General features: G+C 51.3%; 1 protein-coding gene across 12 annotated transcripts in view; it reads left to right on the top strand.

The window, feature by feature from the left end:
* Fhad1 (forkhead associated phosphopeptide binding domain 1) overlaps positions 1–22,478 on the top strand; it is a 119,345-nt gene that overhangs the window by 12,996 nt on the left and 83,871 nt on the right. For all 12 annotated transcript variants that reach the window (XM_039110639.2, XM_063288294.1, XM_039110637.2 and 9 more), the window contains 3 exons: positions 13,135–13,378; positions 18,844–18,953; positions 21,996–22,241. In XM_039110639.2, the coding sequence (XP_038966567.1) occupies positions 13,135–13,378; positions 18,844–18,953; positions 21,996–22,241 (600 nt within the window). The remainder of the gene's footprint in view (positions 1–13,134; positions 13,379–18,843; positions 18,954–21,995; positions 22,242–22,478) is intronic.

Raw genomic sequence — 22,478 nt, 5'->3', positions numbered from 1 at the left:
GGGGAGGGAAGCGTGTCAGCGCCCTCTGATGGGCACTTCATTGCACTACATGCAATTGCTTGCAAAGTGCGCATCAGTTCAGACCCGCAGTGGTTTCAGAGGGGCCGGAAGCAGTTGAATGATTCTGAGAACAGAGAGATGGGCGCCTCCCTTCCGGGCTGCTCCGCTCTGCTGCTATTCTCTGGTTGCATACGGATCCTCCATAGGGCAGAGTCTTCTCCACGGTACCGCGAACGCCCATGTCTGTGATCCGCACAGTTGTTATTTTGGTCCACATCAGAAATAGATCTGAAGTCACAGTCTAAATTATAATCTCGATTTACGTTGAAGAGAACTCAAAACTCAGGAAGCCTCAGGCTGAAAGAGGTTATGGTTATCAGATTTGGAGGCGAGCACCTTTATCCACTGAGCTATCTCCCCGGTGCTTTCTCAAAAAGACATTTTCCCGAGGTTAAATAGTTCTACAACGAAGTACATGCGTTTTGGGAGTGGGGTTGGTGGTTTTGAGGTGTGTGTACCCCTGGGAAAATATGGCTACAGCTACAACAGGGAATGAGCGTCACGATCCCCATCCCCACCACCACCCCTGACCACCTCCTGAGTGTGGAGGTCATTTGCTTGCCAGCTGCCATCACCCAAGGGTGGGTTACTCAGCATGAACCTCACCTATTGTATGGTAAGTCAAGTAAATTCTCAGGAAACTCAAATAAGTCCTCAAGAGTCACGGAGCCCTCGAAAAGTGCTTTCGAAATGCACCCCCTCACACACACACACACACACACACACACACACACACACACACCCATAAGAAGCCCGTGGTGTTTGTTTCTTTTTTAAAAACCGTGGTGGAAATACATTTGTCATGGAATTCACCATCCTCAGCCAAGCCCGTGGAGCTAAGCTTGTTTGCTTTAAGTCCCTTCTCTCAGTTGTGTGGCCATTCATAGAACCAGCTTATGAAACTGAAACTCCAGGCCCTCGAATACTAACCCCACCACCCCTCATCCTCTCCCCTCCACCCCACCCTTCAGCTCCACCCTTCACCCCCACCCCTACCCTTCACCCCCCACTCCTCACACCCACCCTTTACCCCACCCCTGTCCTCACTCCTACCTCACCCCTTCACCCCCACCCCTCACCCCCCAACCCCCACCCGCACCCCTACCCTTCACTCCCTGCCCCCACCCCACCCCAGTAGCTCAGACAGCCATTACTCCTTCTCTGTAAAAGCCGCTTCCTGGTGTGTATCAGTTGCTCATAACAAAAGCCATGGCAGGGGCTACTCAAGGGAGGAAGGGTCATTTGGCCTCACAGGCCGAGGATAGCACAGTCCCGTCCCTTACGGTGACAGGAGTGTGTGTCACATGACTCCCACAGTCAGGAAGCAGAGCAGCAGTGCTCAGCTGCTTTCTCCTTTTCGTGAGGACTTCGAAGCCCGTGGGACGATGGTACCCACGTCAGGTACATCCTGGGTGTGTCTCCCCACCTCAGGTAACATCCTCAAGATAGCGCCTCACGGGCAAGCCCAGAGATGCGTCTCCTAGGTTATCTTCCCCAGGATGAGAGACAGGCTGGGTGGGCTCTGATACTTTCCTGTGAGCTTCCTTTCTGTTGGTCTCGAGACCTGGACTGTGGGCTACAAAAACAAAAACAAGATGGTAGGGGGATATAGCGAGAGTGTCTCATGAATCTCATCCAGCATTTGGGGGACATTTTCTTTTGTCTTGCATTTGAAGCCCAAGCTAGCCTTGAACTCACTATGCAGCCAAGGATGCCTTTAAACTTCTGATTCCCCTTCCTCTTCCCCCTTTTCCTCCCCCTCAACCTCCTCCCCCTCCCCCCTCCCCACCCTCTTCCCTCTCCTCCCTCCCCCTCCTCCTTCTCTACCCCCCATCCTCCTCCTCCAAAGGGCTGGGATCACTGGTGTACACCACTGAGAGTGAATTACAAAGTGCTGAGGATGGAACCCAGGGCGTATGTAATTCATGCCGGCGAAGCGCATCACTAACCAAGCCGAATCCCTACCTCTTCAGGGCTTGCGGTTCCAATTTTCTGCCAAAGCAGATCCACGAGAGTCATGGGTTCCTCTTCTCCTTTTGAGTTTCTGTAGGTGGATGAAAATCACTCAAGGACTAAGCTTCCTGGCTTTTGTCTTTAAAACAAAAATGTTTGTCTGTCTGTCTGTCTGTGTTTGTTTGTGTATGTGGCGTGCCTGCACCACGGCACATGTGTAGAGGACAGAGGACAAGCTCAGGTGTTGTCCCTCACGTTCGAGACAGGATGTCTTATCTGTCACTGTGTACACCAGGCTAGCTGGCCCATGGGCCTTGGAGAAATTTCCTGACTCCATGCCCCGTCTCACTTTACGAGTGCTGGCATCACAGAGGTACCCTGGACCACAGCAGGCTTCACATAGGGACACGAACTTGGGTCCTCACGCTTGCATGCAGCAGGCCATGTCCCTAGCCCCTAGGTTTCCTCTCAGCAGTGGCCAGATCACTTGGGCTCTAATCTCAGAGGACTTTACCAGAGCCCGGTGGACTCTGGTCGTGTGAAAGCTCAAACCGCATCCCCCACCCCCCAGCCTGCTGCTCCTGACACACCCTGTCATGGAAAGGGAAGAAAACACACTTGAGTCACAGGCTTCCTCTTCCGCCTCAGCTTCTGCCCAGAGCACACCTGGCAAGCCTGGTTCCCCCCCACCCCATCTTCCTCAGTTGACGATGACAGCGATGCCTGATAACTAGTGTTGAGGAGTCAGGGAGGGCACCAGGCGCTCCATGGACATCCTCTACTTCAGTTCCTCAAAATGCAGGTAGGCGCCATGAATAGCCGAGGCCCAGAGAACACACACTCATCTCTGTCAAGTGGGAAGAGGCAGAGAACCAAGTGGAGCCAGATTTCCTTAAAGATACATCCCGTCCCCTTAGCCAGAGGGGCAGGTGAGCGAGCTCGGTCCGAGTGTGGGAAATGTGCCTCCCCAGAAGAGCGCTGAGGCTCAGGCTACTGAGCTCGAGGGAGGATACTTTACAACTTTGCAAGCCTCGACACCATGGCTGACCCACGGCTGAGCACAGAGAACAGTTACTGCGACCACAGTGCAAGCCCTTTCCTCACTGGCTGAGTGACCAGGAGGGTACAATCCCACGTCACCTGAGCCTTGACTTTTCCTTCTCTGCTTATATTTGTCTTTATTTTGTCTGTTTAAAAGATCATTTTATTTTCATTTGGGTGTGTGTGTGTGCGTGTGCGCATGTGTGCATGCGTGCACACATGTTTTACAGCCTGTCTATTTTAAAGCTTGTCAAGCACAATCTTGATATCAATAATAATATATAAATATAAATATATTATATACTTATATATTATAATGTATTATATTTAATATGTTACATAGTATATCATACATTATATTATATAATGATAATAACAGTCTTATTAATCTTATACTCTCATTCTGTCACTGTTTTGTTTTTGTTTTTGTTTTTGTTTTTTTTGAGACAAGGTCTCTCTATGTAGCCCTGGCTGACCTGAACTTACTATGTAGACCAGGCTGGCCCAGAACTCAGAGCTCCACCTGCCTAGGCCTCCCAAGCGCTGGGATTAAAGACGAGCTCCATCCTGCCCAGTCCTTCCTCTCAGTTCGTGTTGACAGGCAATTAGACTAGCAGAGTCTGGGTGAGGAGCCAGTGTTCTCTGTTTGTCTGCACTTGGACCTAAGCTGGCTCAAGGCACTTTAAAAAACGAACCATTATTTTGTTCCTTGCACTGAGCAAAGCAGAATCCGGTACCTGTGCTTGTAAATGAAGTTTTATCGGGGCACAGCCTTGCCTGTTCATGTGGCTGCTGCCTCTGTTTACCTTCCAGGTCCACTGGCAAAGTCAGTTCACCAACCTACCCTGGCAACACTGCTGTGCCCCCTCTTGCTTTATGCAATCCCCCAAAGAAGAATTTAAAAACAGAGGCAGAGAGAGAAGGGACTAACTCGCACTGAGCCCTCCTCTGTTTGCTTAGGGCTGTGTGGGTTAATAGTTTACTCAGCTAACTGAGAGGTCGGGAAAAGTAGACTTTGAACACTCTTTCCACTGTCTCTTTAAAACAGCAACGGTGGATATGCATATGCAAATGTGTTCCTATGTGTATGCAAATGTGAGTATTTGCATATTCTAGCCACATCGAGGTAAATGCTCTAGGCCATTAATATAAACTGTACACCTCGAGTGTTACAAAAGGAACCTGGTCCTTTGGGAGGTTTTGTTTTGTTTTGTTTTGTTTTTTGAGAACTTAGGAATGTTTCCAAAATGTAACTTCTGAAGCAAGAAAGTGGATTTGTTTGTGCTCTGAAGTAGGCCACAACTCAGTGGTTCTCAACCTGTGGGTCGCAACCCTAAAAGACCATTGGAAAAACAGTGATATCTATACAATTTATAACAGTGGCTGGAGGGAGGGCTCAGAGGTTAAGAGCACTGTCTGCTCTTTAAGAGGTCCTGAGTTCAACTCCCAGCAACCACATGATGGCTCACAACCATCTGTAATGAGATCCGGCACACAGGCATACATGCAGACAGAAGTAAATAAATATTTAAAAAAAACTTTAACAGCGACAGAGTTACAGTTATGAGGTAGCAACTAAAATAATTGTATGGTTGGGGTCACCAAGCCACGAGGAACTATATTAAAGCAGCGTTAGGAAGGCTGAGAACCACTGCTGTAGCTGGACGTGGGGTTTGTGGTTGTAGCTGAGTGGCTTTTTACTTCCCATCCCTCTTAAGTTTCACTTCCTGTCTTACCCTAAATCTCTCCCTCCCCGTTTGACTTAAGTTCTGTATGCAGTAAGCCTGTCAGAACCTGTAGGGCGCCTTGCCTGTGGGGACACGGTGGCACTTATGTGAAGTCTCAGTGAGCTTATTGTCCAGGAAATTTTACTGTTGTCAGGTGACAGAAACCCAGATCAAACTGAGCAAAACAACCAAACAAAACCGTGTAACTCGAAAGCGTCTGCTTCCGGCCTGGCTTGCTCCCGGCGATCCAGTAATGCTCAGGAATCCATCTCGTCCAGTTTCGTTAACTCACTACTTCAGCAGACTCTGCACAAGGCTCACTGGGAGCAGGGCCTCGCCTGCAGCCTTGACAGCAGATTTGATTGTTTTGTTTTCCCAGTTATTTGTCTTGGGTGGTCATGTGACTATCTGGGACCTTCTCACTGATGGCTCTCACAGGCATTTTCCTGGGTCTGAGGGATCAGCTCTTAGGACGACATGAATTCAGAACTGAACGGGAGGGGCTGGGAAGACGGCCCAGTGGGTAAAGTGCTGGCTGGCAAGCGTGAATTTGGTCTTTGATTTCTACATGTTTCATGTGAGCATGCATATTTGCACGTGTGTGGGCCAGTGGATGTGTTTAACAGTGTGCACTCGAATGTGTGGGGTGGTTTGAAGATGCTTGCCCCACGGAGTGGCACTGTTGGGGATGTGGCCTTGTTGGAGTTGGTGTGGTCTTGTTGGAGGAAGTGTGTCACTGTTGCGGTGGGCTTTGAGACCTTCCTTCTAGCCATGTGGGAACCAGCCGCCTTCTAGCTGCCTTCGGAACGTGAGGTAGAATTCTCAGCTCCTCTAGAGCGCCATGCTTGCCTAGATGCTGCCTGCCATGCTTCCCGCCTTAATGATGTTGGACTGAATCTCTGAACCTGTAAGCCAGGCCCCAGTTAAATGTTGTTCTTTATAAGAGTTGCTGAAGTCATGATGTCTTCCCCACAGCAATGAAACCCTATTATGACAATATGGAATCCTAAAGGGGTCAGAAGTCATCCTCAGTGACGCTTTGACCTTATTCTTTGAGGCAGGATCTCTCAATCAAACCCAGAGCTCACCAATATGGGTAGTCCAGTAGCCAGCCTGCTCTGCTTTCTAAGGCTGGAGTGACAGGTGGGCCGCCATGGCCGCCAAGCACTTACGTGGGTTCTGGGAATTCACACTCCAGTCCTCACACCCTGTGTGGCAAATGCTTTAGCTCCTGAGCTGTCGTCTCCCCAGCATTCACACAAAAGAGCTGGGCGCGGAGGCCAGCCAGGCTAGCTAGCCGAACCTACGAGCACCAGATTCATCGAGAGACTCTGATTAAACACTGAAGTAGAGGTAATTGTAAAGGACAGCTGGTGTAGATCTCTGGCTTCCATGTGTATGTGTGCTCACAAACATACATGCGCCCATACATGCATCCATATATACTTGTGAAAATTGAAAAAATAAAAGAACATGTGTGTGCGTACGCACACGCGCACACACACTCACACAAACACATAGAATTGAGAGAGGGGAAGAAGTCTTTTCCGTAGAAAAGTCAAGGTGCATCCCAGCGCCGCCCAGATGTCCACAGATGGGGACACACTGATGGTGCATTTCAGGAAGAGTTCCTACTACCTGAGCAGAGCGTCCCTGTCAGGATCCAGAGATGAAAATGACGATAATCCGTTCTCCTCTGGAACAGTCTGCTCCGGGGAGGATGCTGGAAGATGCCGGCTGAGAGGCTCCACCCAGAGATTTCTATCTTCACTGACTTTAAGTAATCTCAACTCTTGAGAAGGCCATGGTGTCAGGCCATGGTGTCTGCAGCAGGGTAGTGTGTCGGGGACTGGAGGGCTGGCAGGAATGATCAGGACAAGCGTTGGTCGTCTTCCCCCAGCTCACCCGTGCGTGCTGTTTCTTCTGTGCTGAACTTCTTCTAGAGGGACCTGCTGATGCATATGGAATCCAGAGCCAGGGCCCTTTATATCAAAGGAAAGTTCCAGAAACCGGAACAGGAGGGCGTGGGACAGCAGACTACCCCAGGGAAGGTGTGGTACAGACCACATGCATGGCATCGGGACTGGGGCTGGGGGACCAGAGGGACGGTGCAGACCCCTGAGGATCACCCGAAGCTTCCTGTCCCTACTTGTGGCACATGCTTAATCCAGCTTCCACCCGGAAGGGCAAGGCTCTGACCTGAAGGTTTACAGAGAGGAGAGAACACCATAAGCCAGATGCAGGGAGACAAAGACCAAAAGAAAGGCTTTGGAACAAGCAGATTCAGAGGTGTCTACCTTTAATGGTCTAAAGCTTAAGGACATCACTTGGTACCTCTAGGTCCAACAAAATATAATCTTGGTCTCTCAGACTGAAAAGCCCCAGCATAATGTTACTCTGGGGGTGGGGCTTAAATACTTTTACCCCATTTGAAATTATGGAGCCACCTCTGAAGGCTGTTTGGCCAGGTACCAAACAGCGCCTTCTGCTGGCCTGGCTGTGGAACTGCACTTTTGTGTCCAGCCTATCTGGTAGTCAGAATTGTCATTGCTGGGGAGCACATGGGTGGGGGTTATGGGGAGGCATGTCCTTCCAGCTATGGTGCATTAGTGAGAGCACAATCAGAGGAAGTGGCTTGGCAGTGGATCTAAGGAACTCCCCTATTTGAGCCACTGCAGGTAGAATCTGTACTTGTTTGTTCGTGTGTGTGTTTTAGTCTTATAACTTAAGATCTAAAAATCAATCAAACAAACAAACAACCCAGGGCTGAAGGGGTTATCTCAGTTGATAAAGTATTTGTTTTGCAAACATGCAAAGCTAAATTTCATCCCTGTGTGATGGCGCTTGCCTTTAATCCCAGCACTCAAGAGGCTGAGCTGGGTAGGCTGTGAGTTCAAAACCAGCCTGGTCTAGGTAGGGAGTAACGGGTCAGCTAAGGCTGCATTGAAAGTAGAGTGGTCCTGTAAAACAAAACAAAGCAAACAAGCGAACAAACAAAAAACTGAACTTGATCCTCAGGCCCCTTGGGGTGGCACATTTGTAATCCCAGCTCTAAGGCAGTGAAGTTGGAGATGGGTTGGTCTCTGGGGCTCACAAGCCAGACAGTCTAGCATCCTGTGCCAGATCCAGGGCAGTGAGAGACTTTGTTTTGACAGACAGACAGACAGGAGGCAGGCAGGCAGGGAAGGAGGGAGGGAGGGACTAATAGGTCCTGAGGAACACCTGAAGTTGTCTTCTAGCACACTGACACAGACACACGCACACATGCACACACACATATACACATGAGTAAACACACATATGAACATATGTGGCATACTAGCCTTATTTTAACATAATTACAGAAAGGCTTTAATTGTAACAGTTCACTGACACCTTTTCCCATTATTGCCCCATTGTCAACAAATATCACGAACAGAGAGAGGATCCATTCTGACTCCTTACTATAACTGCACCCCAGGACCCGCATCCCAGCCAGCCAGGACCTATGCTGCATTCTACCACTGTACTCCTGCACTACGTAACACTCTCTCTCCTTGGAAGGCTTAAGGAGCCCTGACCAGACATCCTGGAGACCGTCCCTTAGTCTGAATACACCAGAGACCTCCCTCTCATTAGACCGGGTCAAAGCTTTCAGAAAGCCCTGACCAACTAAGGTGGCCTGGACTTACTGCCCCAACCCCTCAGAGGCACCTGGATGAGGGCAGCACCTGTCAGGTTTCTCCATGCTAGAGGCACTGTTTCTGCTCTCTGGCAACAAGAACCAGTTATAGTTCAGCCTCCATGGGAGACATGAGCCACCTACAGGGAAGCGTAGCCACAGAAAATTCCATTACAGAGGTTCTGCCTACCCTGAGGTCTTCCTCCCCTCCCCCTGAGGAAGACTCCTCCTCTCTCCAAGGGTTTACTTTACTCAGTTGTACGTAGCCGGACAGCCTTGGGTCTTTATTTTACACATTGAATTACAATTAACTGTTTATTTTTATGGAGAGAATGTGAGGCCTCAGAACATGTATGGCTGTATGTGGAAGCCAGAGGACAACCTTCCGTGTGAATACCATCTGTGTTACTTTGAGACCCAGAAGGCTGTAGGGATCTGTATGGCTGAAACAGGGAGGTTCAGTGTGAGACCCCAGGAAATCAAAAAATAATGAAGATGGAGACGCAGCTGAGGAAGACACCCCAATGTCAATCTTGCCAACATACACATTCACACAGGCAAACACACAAACACACACAAACACACAATTCTCACACATGCACACACATGTACACACAGTATCTCACACATGCACACACATGTACACATACACACGCAAGTGCACCCACACACATAACACACAGAGAGATGCTTTTGTTTAAAAAAGAACAAAGGCTATCATCCATCCCAAAGTATAGACAAGGTCTGGTGTTCAGCTAAGTCGTTGAGATCCATGGTGTTTGCACCCCCCCCCTCTGAAGTTAGGGGTGTATAGTCCTAAAGCCACTGAGCCACACACCCTCCTGAGATGCCATCTAGGTTTATCTAGATGAAAAGTTAACTGACGGGGTTGGGGATTTAGCTCCGTGGTAGAGCGCTTGCCTAGCAAGCACAAGGCCCTGGGTTCGGTCCCCAGCTCCGGAAAAAAAAAAAAAAGTTAACTGACAGTTGACAGGTCCTTACCAGTGCTTAGAACATGCGTATGTGAGGAGAGCCCTTATGGAGTCTTACAACAGGGAACACAGCACACCCATCTGCTTCTATCACAGACACCTGCGACAGTGCTTTAACTCTTGAGGAGGGTGCGCCAAGAGAAATAAGCCGATCATAAAATGACCCAGCTCCGGTCTGGAGAGGTGGCTCAGCGGTTAAGAGCATGCTCTGCTCCCTCAGAGGAACCTAATTAAGTGCCCAGCACCCACATCAGGGCCCACAACTGCTGTTCCTACTCCAGGAGCTCCAGCACCTCTAAGTTCCTGCACTCGTAGACACAGACACAGACACAACATCTCTTTAAAAAACATTGTCCCATTAGCTCATATTTGAGTCGGGGTAGAGGTTCAGTTTGTATGGGGTATGCAGAGCAGAAAAGTTCAAAGAGAAAGAAAGGAGAAAGGGGTAGGAAAGGGAGCCAGGAGTGGGAAGAAATCGAGTTTATAAGACACGGTGCAAAGCAGCTTGAGTGATATTACGACGGGGTAAATTTTGGGTGTTCTTCCCCTCTCCTTGCTGGCTCCTCCTCCTTCCCCCTCTCCTCCCTGGCTCCTCCTTTCCCCTCTCCTCGTTGGCTCCTCTTTCCCCCTCTCCTCGCTGGCTCCTCCTCTTTCCCCCTCTCCTCGCTGGCTCCTCCTCTTTCCCCCTCTCCTCCCTGGCTCCTCCTCCTTCCCCCTCTCCTCCCTGGCTCCTCCTCCTTCCCCCTCTCCTCCCTGGCTCCTCCTCCTTCCCCCTCTCCTCCCTGGCTCCTCCTCCTTCCCCCTCTCCTCCCTGGCTCCTCCTCCTTCCCCCTCTCCTCCCTGGCTCCTCCTCCTTCCCCCTCTCCTCGCTGGCTCCTCCTCCTTCCCCCTCTCCTCGCTGGCTCCTCCTCCTTTCCCCTCTCCTCCCTGGCTCCTCCTCCTTTCCCCTCTCCTCCCTGGCTCCTCCTCCTTCCCCCTCTCCTTGCTGGCTCCTCCTCCTTCCCCCTCTCCTTGCTGGCTCCTCCTCCTTCCCCCTCTCCTCCCTGGCTCCTCCTTTCCCCCTCTCCTCGTTGGCTCCTCCTCTTTCCCCCTCTCCTCGCTGGCTCCTCCTCCTTCCCCCTCTCCTCGCTGGCTCCTCCTCCTTCCCACTCTTCTCCCTGGCTCCTCCTCCCTCGTCGTTACCACATTCTCTAGTCTAGAGAGTCAGCTAGGGTAGATCCTAGGGTCTAGCCTAGTCCACTCAGCCCTAGTTGGATCACATGTTCTTTGAACCGATCTTTGTAGTCAAGTCAGGGGATGTGACTGGCTAGTTGCTTAGTCCCTCCCATAAAATAGGGACGGGGAGATTGCCCTGAACCACCCCCGCACCCAGTGGTGTAGAGTGGGTCCTAGGAGGTGGCGTTCCTCGTTGATCAGGACTCTGGGAGTGGTTCACTGAGATGCATTCCGCCCGCACGTTCAACACTCATCTTTTAATCCAGTTAGAACAGTCTAGAAAGAACTGAGGCCAGTGGGCCCAGCCAGGAACAGGACTCAGCCATGTTCCCTTCCTGGCCACAGATTCTAAGTGAGTCAGTGAGTCAGTGGGTCAGCTTTCCTAAGTGACTCTGTTTCCCTGAATGTTTTTCTCCTCGCTGGCTCTAAGAGTCTTCTGGGAAGCCCAGGATCCTTGACCTGATCTAGACTGGGTTAGGCTTCTGAGCAGGGGGCAGCCTTCCTTTGATGGGGACACTTCAGAACAGATCTCAGCAAGTTCCAGTTTAGAACCTACTCTCTGTTCCTCATGGGTTTGGTGTTCAGAAAGAGGAACGGCAGCTGTGGAAACATTGGGATCACCAAGCTCCTAGCGCAGGTTGTCGCTTGCAAAGTATCCTTGGTATTCTCAGAGAAAGGAGACAGAGACAGGGCACGGGCATACGGGGTGACAGGGGCTGGGGTGAGGGGATAGACATAGAGAAGGAGAGAGAACACAGAGAGGAGAGGGGGTGGAAGACAGAGGGGGAGGGAGGCAGGAGAGAGAGGAAGGCTAAGGTCTAGAGCCTGGCCCTCTCCAGCATGCCTTGAGCCTGGGTGACTCATTCAAGGGCTTCGTGGGAATAGGTGAGCCTTGTGCAACAGACAACAGCACAGTTGCCGTCATCACCGAAGGACAAAGCACAGGGGAGACGCCTCATTACCAGTTCTGCGTCAGCTCCACACCATATTGCCTCTCCCGCGGGGACCGGTTCTGACGTTCCTCCTGGGGGAAGGCTCTTGGCTCTCCACTGAAGCAGCCAGACACCTCCGTGGTGTCCCAGATCTAAGGCACCTGCTACAATCAGGTTGAGGCAGTTGAGGACGAAGGCTTCGAGGCAGCGTCCCGCCCCTCCCCCGAGATCTCAGTCCTGGGATGTGTAGACGGACCATAGTGTGTTGTGTGGAGTTCCCTATATGCTTGTTTTTCCTCCCAGCCCCAAGCTCCCCAAATAACAACTCTGAGACTTAAATATATTTACAAATGCCTTGGCCAAGGTCTCTGGCTCGTTCTCTGACTAATTCACAGCTTAGTCATCCCATCATTCTATCCAAAGTTAGGCTGTATGGCTGGTTACCTGGTCCCCGGTTATGTGCCACCATCTTCCTCTGTGTCTGGGACCCAAATCCTCTTTCTCCAGCCTGTCTCCCCCACACCCCAGCACCCTTTCTCTATCCCGGAACTTCCACCTCCCTATTTCCTGCCTAAGCCAATAGGCCAAGAACATTTTTACTGACAGGTGATTCTTCCAAACAGTGCTAGAGACCCTCTCTACACTAGTGTGGATAGAATTGACTTGGGGTGGGGGAGGGGAGGATTCCTGGAGCTGGTCTGACTCTCAGTGACCCACCTCACACTCTCTTTCATGCCCCTGCACCCAGCACGGCGCACCCAGCATCCGCTGTGGGAGCTGCAGTTGTGTCTGGGGTGGGTAAGAAGGAGGAAAGGCCTGGTCCCTGCAGTGCCATCCTGTCAGTTCAGCAGCTCAGAGTCATGTCCCTGGCTCAGGAGATGTCACGTGTGGAAAGTCCTGGATGAGGATTCAGGAGGGCACTGAGATGGATCGTAGCGGTTCTAGAACTTACTAGAATCATTTACTAATACCGTGGAAAGACAGACAGACGACAGGATGGCAGGGCCTCTCAGGAGAGTTCAGGCCTCAGAACCAAGATCGAGAGCACAGCAGAAGCTCTGAGGAGAGGGCTCAAACCCTCCAACCACCATGGCAAAAGCGAGGTCCCGGGTTATATGCTCCTGAGGATGGGAAGGTTTCACAGCTCGGGCCTGCAGCCAGGCTCTCTGGTTCCCAGGAAGGGGAGCAGGGTGTGCAGCTTTGATGTGAACTCACTTCCCAGGAGAGTCCTCAGCCCCTGGCAGTCTGTTAGGTGCCTGTCGGTGTCTGCGAGAAGTGGGAGGCCTGCAAGTGCCCAGGCCTGATCCTCACATCCTATTTTTACAACATGACCTTGCCCAGCCTCAGCGTCATCCACACTGACTGCATTAGATGGGGGTCGGGAATCTCTTGGTGGGATGTGATGATGGCCTAGGGTCCCGAGGCAGGGTATTGTCCCAGACTTGAGGAACATTGCAAGGTTTCTCGGAGGGAGCGACTCGTGAGCTGGATCTTAGGACAAGCAGTGCTGTATGAAAACATCACCTCCCCTGAGCCTCCCATCTGTCCCACAGGTCTCCTGCCCGTGGGTGAGGGGCTCAGCACCTTGGCCAAATCCACAGTCACACCTGTCGTCCTCGCCCCCCAACATGCCCTTCCACCAGGGCATCCGGTCAGCCTCGGTACAAAGAAGTTGGTCGCAGGGTTGTCCCAGACCCGCCGTGGTCCCCCCATCTGCTCCTCACCAGCGGCCCATGAGTGCCAGTGGGAAGATGTTTTCCTTTATGATGAACCCAAAGTCTCCTGTCATCAAGCAAGGTACGTGCCAGGCTCTGGGGGTGGTTTCAGGTGAGGGTTTAAAGCCATGAAGATGGTCGGCCTTGGTTTTCACTTTTCTCTGACTCTAACTATATAGACTATCACTAGTTGGTTAATGGTGGGCAGGTGAAAGGGCTAAATAGGGAAAGGGGCCTGCCACCAACTCTGACAACCTGAGTTTAATTCCCAGAACCCACAAGGTAGAAGGAAAGAACTGACTCCTGCAAGCTGTCTCTGGCCTTCTCAGATATGTATGGGCCATAAGCACGTCCCCATGCAGGCACACACACACATGCACACAGAGTTAAAAATAAATGAAACATTAAAAAAAAAAGGTTACTTAAATAAATAGAGAAAATGGGGGGGGGTTAGTAGGGTGTTTGCCTAGTATACATACAGTCCTGGTTTTGCATAAAACCATATATGGTGGGGCACGATGGCGCACACCTTTAATCTCAGCACTCGAGAGGCAGAGGCAAGCGGTTCTCTGTGAGTTCGAAGCCAGACTGGTCTACATACTGGGTTCCAGAATAGCCAGGGCTACACAAAACCATGTCTCAAGAAATAAAAAAGAAAGAGAAGGAAGGAAGGAGGAAGAGAAAAAAGTTAAAGATAAACAAAACAAGGAAACATCCAGCTGTGCGGTTCTAACCTCTGGATTCCTCCTTTGAGCTCCTGGGTTTGTCTCTGAGCCCCAGTCCTCACCACAGTTCCCTGCGCAGGGTGTGGGCGTACACGTGTGCATGCATGTTCATGGACATACAGTGTTCAGCAGGATCTACACGATTCTCTTTGGTGCACGAGCAGACCCCATTTGCCCACAGAGCTCTTGGGAAGTTGTAAAATTGTTTGGTCACTACAGCACCTGCGAGAAGAGAAGAGTGAGGCTTACCAGAGAAAGTCCTTTCCCGGAGGGAAGATCTGTCCGCTCTAGTTTAATTTAGCAATCTGTATCTTATGACCACCCACCCACAGCTTTGTAGTGTGGGGTACACACAGCCTTTGGGGTGTTGTCCAACTCCTACCCCAAACCATCCTGAAAAGTCTCCACGTGTTTGGGGATAGGACACTCTTGTCCATTCCTGTCCTCCTGGCCACAGTAGCCCTAGCAGCAGACTAGATGTCAATTCAGGCCGTGGGCACAGTCCCCAGGCTTCCTCCATGGCGGCTTGACCAAGGTTTCCTTCTTAGTCTTCTCAGCCTCCGCTCCACAGCCCCTACGTGCGTCCCTGTTTCTTGGCTCTCTCCACTTCCTCCCCTGGCCTTTCGAGACCTTTCACCTAGTTACCCTCTGTCTTAGGTCTTATTGCTGTGAACAGACACCATGACCAATGTAAGTTTTATAAAGGACAACATTTAACTGGGGCTGGCTTACGGGTTCAGAGGTTCATGGCAGCATCCAGGCAGGCATGGTGCAGGAGGAGCTGAGTTCTACATCGTCACCCGAAGGAAGTCAGGAACAGACTCAGCATCCCAGGAGGAGCTAGGAGGAGGGTCCCCAAGCCCACCCCCACAGTGACACATATCCTCCAACAAGGCCACACCTTCTAATAGTGCCACTCCCTGCGCCAAGCTTATGCAAACCATCGCACCTTCCTCTAGCACGAAAACTGTACTTAACCTGGGGACTGTTGGGACGAGGAGGAGGCAAGTGGATGCTAGGGCTGGCACCACCATCGTCAACTGAGCCACCCACGCTCTGGAAGCAGCCTGTCGGCCCAACATGTAGACGCAAACATTTCCAAACATACAGAGTAGGTCCCACTTGGAAGGCTGAGGCTGGAGGATGGCAGCTTTGGTGCCTGCTTGAGCTACAGAGTGAGTTCCAGATAAGTCTGGTTAGCACGACGGGATCCTGGGCGTATATCCCTGTGGGAGAACGAGTGCCTCTTGTGCGAGGGCCTCGGCTCCACCCTTGGTGCTGGCAAACAGAAATGACTTTGCAGAGAGCCTCCACCTAATTCTATCTGTAATATTCTGTTAAACTGTTTTATTTTATATTGGTTTATTTTATATGTTTGGGTGTTTTACCTGCATGAAAGTCTGCGCACCATGTGCATGCAGTACCCACGGAGGCCAGAAGAGGGTGTTAGAGCCCCTGGAACTGAAGTTATAGACCATTGTGAACCACCATGTGGTTGCTGGGAATCGAACTCAGTTCTTCTGGAAGAGCGGCCAGGGCTCTTAACCGCTGAGCCATCTCTCCAGCCCCTTCTTACTTATTTTAAATCAGAGTGTCTTAGCCTTCGTTAATGGAACCAATGTATGTTATGCATTTCAAAGCACATTGTACATATCCGCATGGACACCATAAACTAAAGTTTAATACACATACAGTGGGTATCAGTTGTTAATTATGTGATAAATTATCCCCAAGCCCAACAGCCTGACAATGAAAACACACGCACGCGCGCACACACACACACGCGCACGCACACGTGCGTGCAACACACACACACACACACATGCACTGAATAAAGACTGTGTGTTGGGCTGCCTGTAGCCAGGGATTTGGGGTCACTCAACCCCATGCTGTGGCTCAGGATAGTCCCGAGATAGAAGTTATGGAGCTGTCCAGGACTGTGCACCACGTGCATGCAGTACCCACGGAGGCCAGAAGAGGGCGTCAGGCTGTGGTCCCCTGAAGGCTTCACCGAGCCTGGCGATCAAATGACCAAAGAAACTCAGGGAAGAAAGGATTGCTGGGCTTACACTTCTAGAAGGACAGAATCTGTCTTGGCCGGGAGGCACAGCCATCGGGCGTCCATCTGGTACAGTTGTGCAGACGCTGTTGAAGTGCCAGGAATCAGACCCAGGGCCTCCTACCTCCTAGTCAAGTGCTCTATCCCCCAGCCCCAGCCCCAGCCCCAGCCCCAGCCCCAGCCCCAGCCCCAGCCCCAGCCCCAGCCCCAGCCCCAGCTCCAGCCCCAGCCCCAGCCCCAGTCCCAGCTCCAGCTCCAGCCCCAGCCCCAGCTCCAGCCCCAGCCCCAGCCCCAGCCCCAGGCCAATTTTACTTTCTTAAATTTAGACCAGGTCTCACTAAGTCACTTAGGCTGGCTTTGAAATTACTGTGTAACCCTTAGGCTGATCTTAAACTTGTATTCTATCTCTGTTTCTGTCTGTCTATCTCTCTGTGTGTGTGTGCGTGTGTCTGTCTGTCTGTCTGGTGTTTTTTATTGAAAGTAGATTTTTTTTCATACAGTAAGTATATGCTGATTATGATTTTTCCCTTCCCTAACTTCTCCCTGATCCGTCCTTCTTTTCCACCCATCCAGATCCATACCCCCTCTCTCTTTCTCTCTCTCTCTCTCTCTCTGTCTCTCATCAGAATACAAACAGGCATCTAAAATAACAGTAATTAATAAGAATACAATTAAATAAAAACAAACCAGATTAGGACAAAACCAGATTAGGAGTGGGGAGTTTAAGAAAAATCACAAGAAACACCTACATGCAGAATGTGCGCTATACCCAGTCACACACAGAAAGCCTATGAAAACAAAATTAAAAACCACAATATTTAACTAAAAGATCTATAAGGTTAAAAAAGGAAAAAAAAAACCTGCCAGACAAAGCACTGGGAGACCAAACAAATCCTCCGAACCCATCTACTGCTGGGCGCAGGTCTCCCTTAGGTGTGGTCTGTATACCCACTGAGGCTCCGCTGGAGAAAACGCACTTCCCCTTTGCGTGTCTCAGTCCCTTGGGTAGCTGGATTACAGATCTCTGTCCTTGTAGAGCAATAAGCAGCGGCCTGAAGTGAATGGTTGGGGCCGTGTCCCAGTAAAATTTTATTTTTAACAGTTTGCTGCTTTGTTTGTTTTTGCAACAGAGTCTCGGTATGTAGCCCTGGCCGTCCCGGGACTCACTTGTAGACCGTGCTGGCTTCAGACTCACATGAATCTGTGGGCCTCTGCCTTCCGAGTGCTGGGGTTAGAGGTGTGCACCCCCCCACACACATAGCTCAAAGTGTTTCAAAGATTTGCTTATTTGATTTGATGTGCGATGATGTCTTGCTCACGTGTGTCCCTGTGCAGCACATGGGTGTCGCGGCTGTAGAACCAGAAGGTAAGGTGTCAGATATCCTGGAACTGAACTCGGAGATGGTTGTGAGCCACCATGTGGGTGCTGGGACTGGAACCCAGGACCTCTAGAAGAGCAGTCAGTGCTCTTAACTGCTGAGCCATCTCTCTCTAGCCACACACACCCTCAATTATTTTTAAAAGCATGAGGGAGCTGAAGAGATGTGTCAGTAGGTAAGAGTGCTGGGTGCTCTTGCACAGGACTGAAGTTCAGTTCCCAGCACCTACATCAGGTAGCTCAAAACCATCTATAACTCCGGCTCCTGAGAACACAATGTCTCAGGCCTCCACAGACATCTGCACTCACGTACACCTACCCGCGCGCAGACACACGCCTGCATTGGGTTGAAAATAGTGAAACCACACATTTTCTCAAGGCATTCTGTGAGCATGGTGACTCGCGTCTGTGATCCCAGCACTCAGGAGGCTGAGGCCAGAGGATTGGCATGTGTTTAGGGCCAGCCTGGGCTACACAGCGCATTTCAGAGCCAGCACAACTCTATATATGTCTTTTTTTATTTAATCTCATAATAGCTCCCTGCGATAAGACTGTTCACGTCACTGAATTATTTATGTAGAAACCAAGGCAGAGGGAGGCTTAGCGCTCCCCTCATGGTCGCCAGATCCTGGTGCAGCAGAGAAAGGTGCATCAGTGATCGGCAGGCCACAGAGCAGTGAGGAAGAGAGGTGAGCTGGCTGCTCTCCCGGCCAGTCCTTCCTCAGCCATGTCGCTGCATACACATGGCTCTGAACTTTTTAAGTCAGAGAAACATCTGGGAACAGGACCTGGTGGATAAAGTGGCTGCAGCCAAAGCGTGAAGACCCGAGTTCAGGTCCCCAGAACCTGTGAAAAGCAGGGCAGTGTGCATATGTAATCACAGCCACGGGGAGGCAGACAAGGGGATGGCCGGAGCTTCCGACAGTCAGTATACCCAAAACCGTATGCTCTGTGTTCAGTGAGACCCCGACAAAAAGTAAGATGGTCAGTGAGGGAGGAGCACATGTGATGTCAGCCTCTGGCCTCGGCATACACACGCACACACACTCACACGCCTTCTCACAAGCATGTACATGGGAACACACAGGCATACAAACAAACACAAGTTAAAAAACTAAAGACTGGGCATGGTGACCCATGCCCCCAATCCCAGCACTTTGGAGTTAGAGATGGGTGGAACTCTGTGCGTTTGAGGCCAGCCTGGTCTTCATAGAGAATTCCAAGCCAGGGAGAGCTACATAGTGAGACTCAATTTAGTGATGATGGTGATGGTGGTGGTGATGGTGATGTAGTATGACTTTTGAGGGAAAACCATGAATAGCTCAGGGTGTGGGGACCTTCAAGCTGGGGAACACAGCACCCTGTTCTCTGTGGATGTCCTGCAGTGTGGGCCAGCGCCATGGAGATGTCAGAGCAAGGCTTGACCGAGGGACTCGCCGGGATAGTACCTCCCCCCGAGATCTTCATGGACCAGGACCTAGGCCAGCAAGACAAGGTGAGGTGGGGCTGGGGGTCCACAGGGCCCTAGCAGTCAGAGGCCACGGAACCTCGTCACCTCTCCTCTGTGTCCTACATCCAAGGGACCACTGACTCAATTGACGTGTCCTAGACAATAACAGCCTCACGGACAGTTCGTTGAGCATTTCCTGTGAGCCAGGCTGAGCCCCTAACTCAACACTCATCAGCTCCTCTCATCTCTGAAGGCTTCAGAACAGATCCCATCACCTCCACTTTACTGAGGAAGAAACTTCAGCTCAAAGAGGTTGGCTGGCGTGCCCAGGTTCGCACAGCGTAAAAAGTAGAATGGAATCGGCACCCAGGTCCGGTGCCTCTCTCCCCCACACCGGCTCAACCCCGAGTGATGGCACAGTGGTGGGGAAAATACACAACAGCTGTGGGCGGAAAGGGGAGCTGAGGTAAAAGACAGGAGAGCCAAGGCGATGCTGTTAGAGACGTGGAGCAGAGGGGTCAGAGGCTGAACCCTAAAGGGATTCAGCACAGGCTACCCCAGACACTGACCACTCCCTATCCAGCCACAGCTTGAAAACAGAAAGGAGACCCTGAACAGGCAGGTATGGCTCAGGTGGTAGCATGCTTGCCCACCACGTGGTGCACGAGGTCCTGGCTTTGGCCCCAAACACTGCATAAACCAGGCAGGTGACACACAGGCCTGTGATCCCAGCACTCCGAGGTGGAGGCAGGAGGATGAAAGGCTCAAGGTCATCCTGAGCTATATAGTAAGCTCAAGGCCAGCCTCGGCTACATAAGACCCAAACTACAGCCCAATAAATGCCTCACTTTCGTTACAGACTGAGGTCTGAGCCCAAGAAGTTCTTTTTTTTTTTTTTTTTTTTGGTTCTTTTTTTCGGAGCTGGGGACCGAACCCAGGGCCTTGCGCTTCCTAGGCAAGCGCTCTACCACTGAGCTAAATCCCCAACCCTGCCCAAGAAGTTCTTGTAGGAACACTGGGTCCTTTGACGCTTGGGATCACTGTCTTAAGAGTGTCGACATTAGGGCCAGGAGGCAGTTCTGAGGTTGGTGTCCTTAGACCAAACCATGAGGTGCTGTGGTATGATGAGAAGCCACCTGTCTGTCACCCTGCAGCAAGTCACCCCAAACTGTAGTGGCTAAAACAGCCACCCGCCATTCCCTTGCCTCCATGACTTGACTTGGGACCTCTGCGGGTGCCTCACAACTTACACACAACTGCCATCAACTTGGAGTGCTGTGGGCTGATGCTCTCAGGTGCTAGCAGCCGTAGGTTTCCCCCAGGTGAGGGAAAAGGCAAGATCCCTGCCTGTAGGCTGTCCCCAGCAAAGCAGCCCCCAGGTCCTCAGGGCAGACGCAATGGCATCTTGACAGCCTGCCCAGAGCTCACGCTGTACCACCTCTGCCAGCTTCCGTCCACTCCACTGGAGCCACAGGCTGGTGGACTTGGTGGACGGTAGAAATTGATACCACTCAGTGACAAAAGCCACCAAGTATTTGTCACATTTGATCCGCCGCCATCGTGACTCCCACTAAGGTGGGAAGAAAATGAAAACCAAATCAGTTTTGCTCTTTTGAGCCTTTTACGCCCTGATTTCCCAAGACACCTTCAAGGACAAGTGATAGCCAACGATAGCGGTGGAAAATGTTCACTGGCTAATCTTACTGGACGGTGAAAGGCTGTCAAGCTTCAGGCCTGGCTGCGTCCAGGATCTTCAGTGACGTCATTGGAATGTCCCTGTTGCCTGTTCTACTCCTTGTCTTTCTTGCAGTTTGACATTCCCCAGCAGGCTAAGCTCCCTGTGCTGGGCAGGATCGTTACAGTCAAGCTCTCTATACTTAAAGTCCACGATCCAAAGAGAAGCGGGACCCATGCCCTCACCCCAAATCCACACTCAGGGGCACTGAGAAAACTCGGTCGGTCAGCCTGGGTCACAGGGACAGAAGCAGGAAGGAGAGGAAGTGAGCTACTTGACTGACATTCACTCCTACCCAAGCCACACAGAAGGAGCGATGACATTCCCTTAAGCAGGGCATAGAGACCAGGGACGGCACCAGAAAGACAGAAGCCATTGCAGGACACCGTACCTGAAGGCTTGTTTATATCCAGTGCAGAGCCCAGCACACGGAAGGTGCTCAGTGAATCTTTGCGGCACAAAAGCTAACCAGTTCTGAGTTGAGTGTGGAGGCCCCGAGCGGCTCACTTTGGATGAGGCAGGGGAACAGGCTGAGGATGCGGAACAACAGTTCCTTCCTGTCTGCTGGAAGAGCTGTGACATAAACAGTCACAAAGACCCAGAGAAAGACACTTGGTGATGCCAGTGGGCTCCCTCATGCCTGTGACACCATCTGTTCCCCGGGCACGCGGCTAGAATTCTGTTTTTCCGGTCTCTCCATCATTCTGAGTGGTTCAGGGTACCTTATCGGGCTTTGGAGAAACAAGTCTCTTTGGTTACTGTGTTTTCCTAGTGAGGAACTCCGCCCACAGTTCCCCCACCTACCCCAGTGTTCACAAGCCGCCATGGCTGCATTCAGTGTTCTGTTTCCTGACTTCTTCCATGAGCACATTTTCATGGGGGCTTCCAGGGGGAAACAGAATTCCATAAGAGAAGAAAGAAAGAAATGACCCCTTCAGAATACATACAAACTATTGTTAATAACGCCCTGTGATCATCAGAATGCATTAGGATTGAATCCCATTCTAATTACCTGTGCTGGGTCCCCAACGTCCTGGACGTGGGCCTCGTAAGGGAATGCGCAGAATGTCTGCTGACATTCCCAGAGGATTTACCACATGAAAAAATTTTTTTCTGGGTAAAAAAAAAAAAGTTTCTGCACCTGGGAGGCTCCATTATAAGCATCTTAGTACAGACAGGTGGTTCGAACCCAACTCCAGTCTCCCCAGGACCTTCCAAGAGATCCGGTGGTCAGCAGGTGCCTCCTCGCCCTCCTGCCTGCCCTCTCCCCTGCTCCCGCCAGAGGATAGAAACAGGCCTAGCTTACCATCCACACCCACTGCTACTAAGCCTCCCTCCTGTCCCCCACACAGGACGATATCATCCTGCTACTGGGGAGAGAGATTAACCGGCTCTCTGACTTTGAAATGGAGTCCAAATATAAAGACGCGGTGATCATGAACCTGCAGGCTGAGATTGCCGACCTGAGTCAAAGGTTGTCTGAGATGGCTGCAGTTGTTGCCGCCGCCAGGCAGAGCAACAGGTGTGACCCCCGGTTCCAGGACCTGGATGAAGGGGACGATCACAGGCAGAAGGAGATTGAGAGCATGAAAAGCCAGGTAGGACTTTGGGGACACGTTTATCAAAGCGTAGAGACACCACAATCAGAGTGGAGCCTGGGCCCAGGTGGGGGCAGCTGGAAGAGGACATCTGGGGCATCACAGAGTGTACGGACAGAAGGCCATCAGGGGTCCAGTTTCCCAGTGTGGCATGTGCCGGGCCTTGGAGGATGTTCTTCAGCTCTATCACAGTCCTCTGACACACCCCACAGAGAGACCGTGGGAGTCCCAGAGATG

This window comes from Rattus norvegicus, chromosome 5 (assembly GCF_036323735.1).
Source record: "Rattus norvegicus strain BN/NHsdMcwi chromosome 5, GRCr8, whole genome shotgun sequence".
Taxonomy (NCBI): domain Eukaryota; kingdom Metazoa; phylum Chordata; class Mammalia; order Rodentia; family Muridae; genus Rattus; species Rattus norvegicus.
The sequence above is the reverse complement of the archived record's forward strand: the minus strand, read 5'-3'. Positions and strand labels throughout refer to the sequence as shown.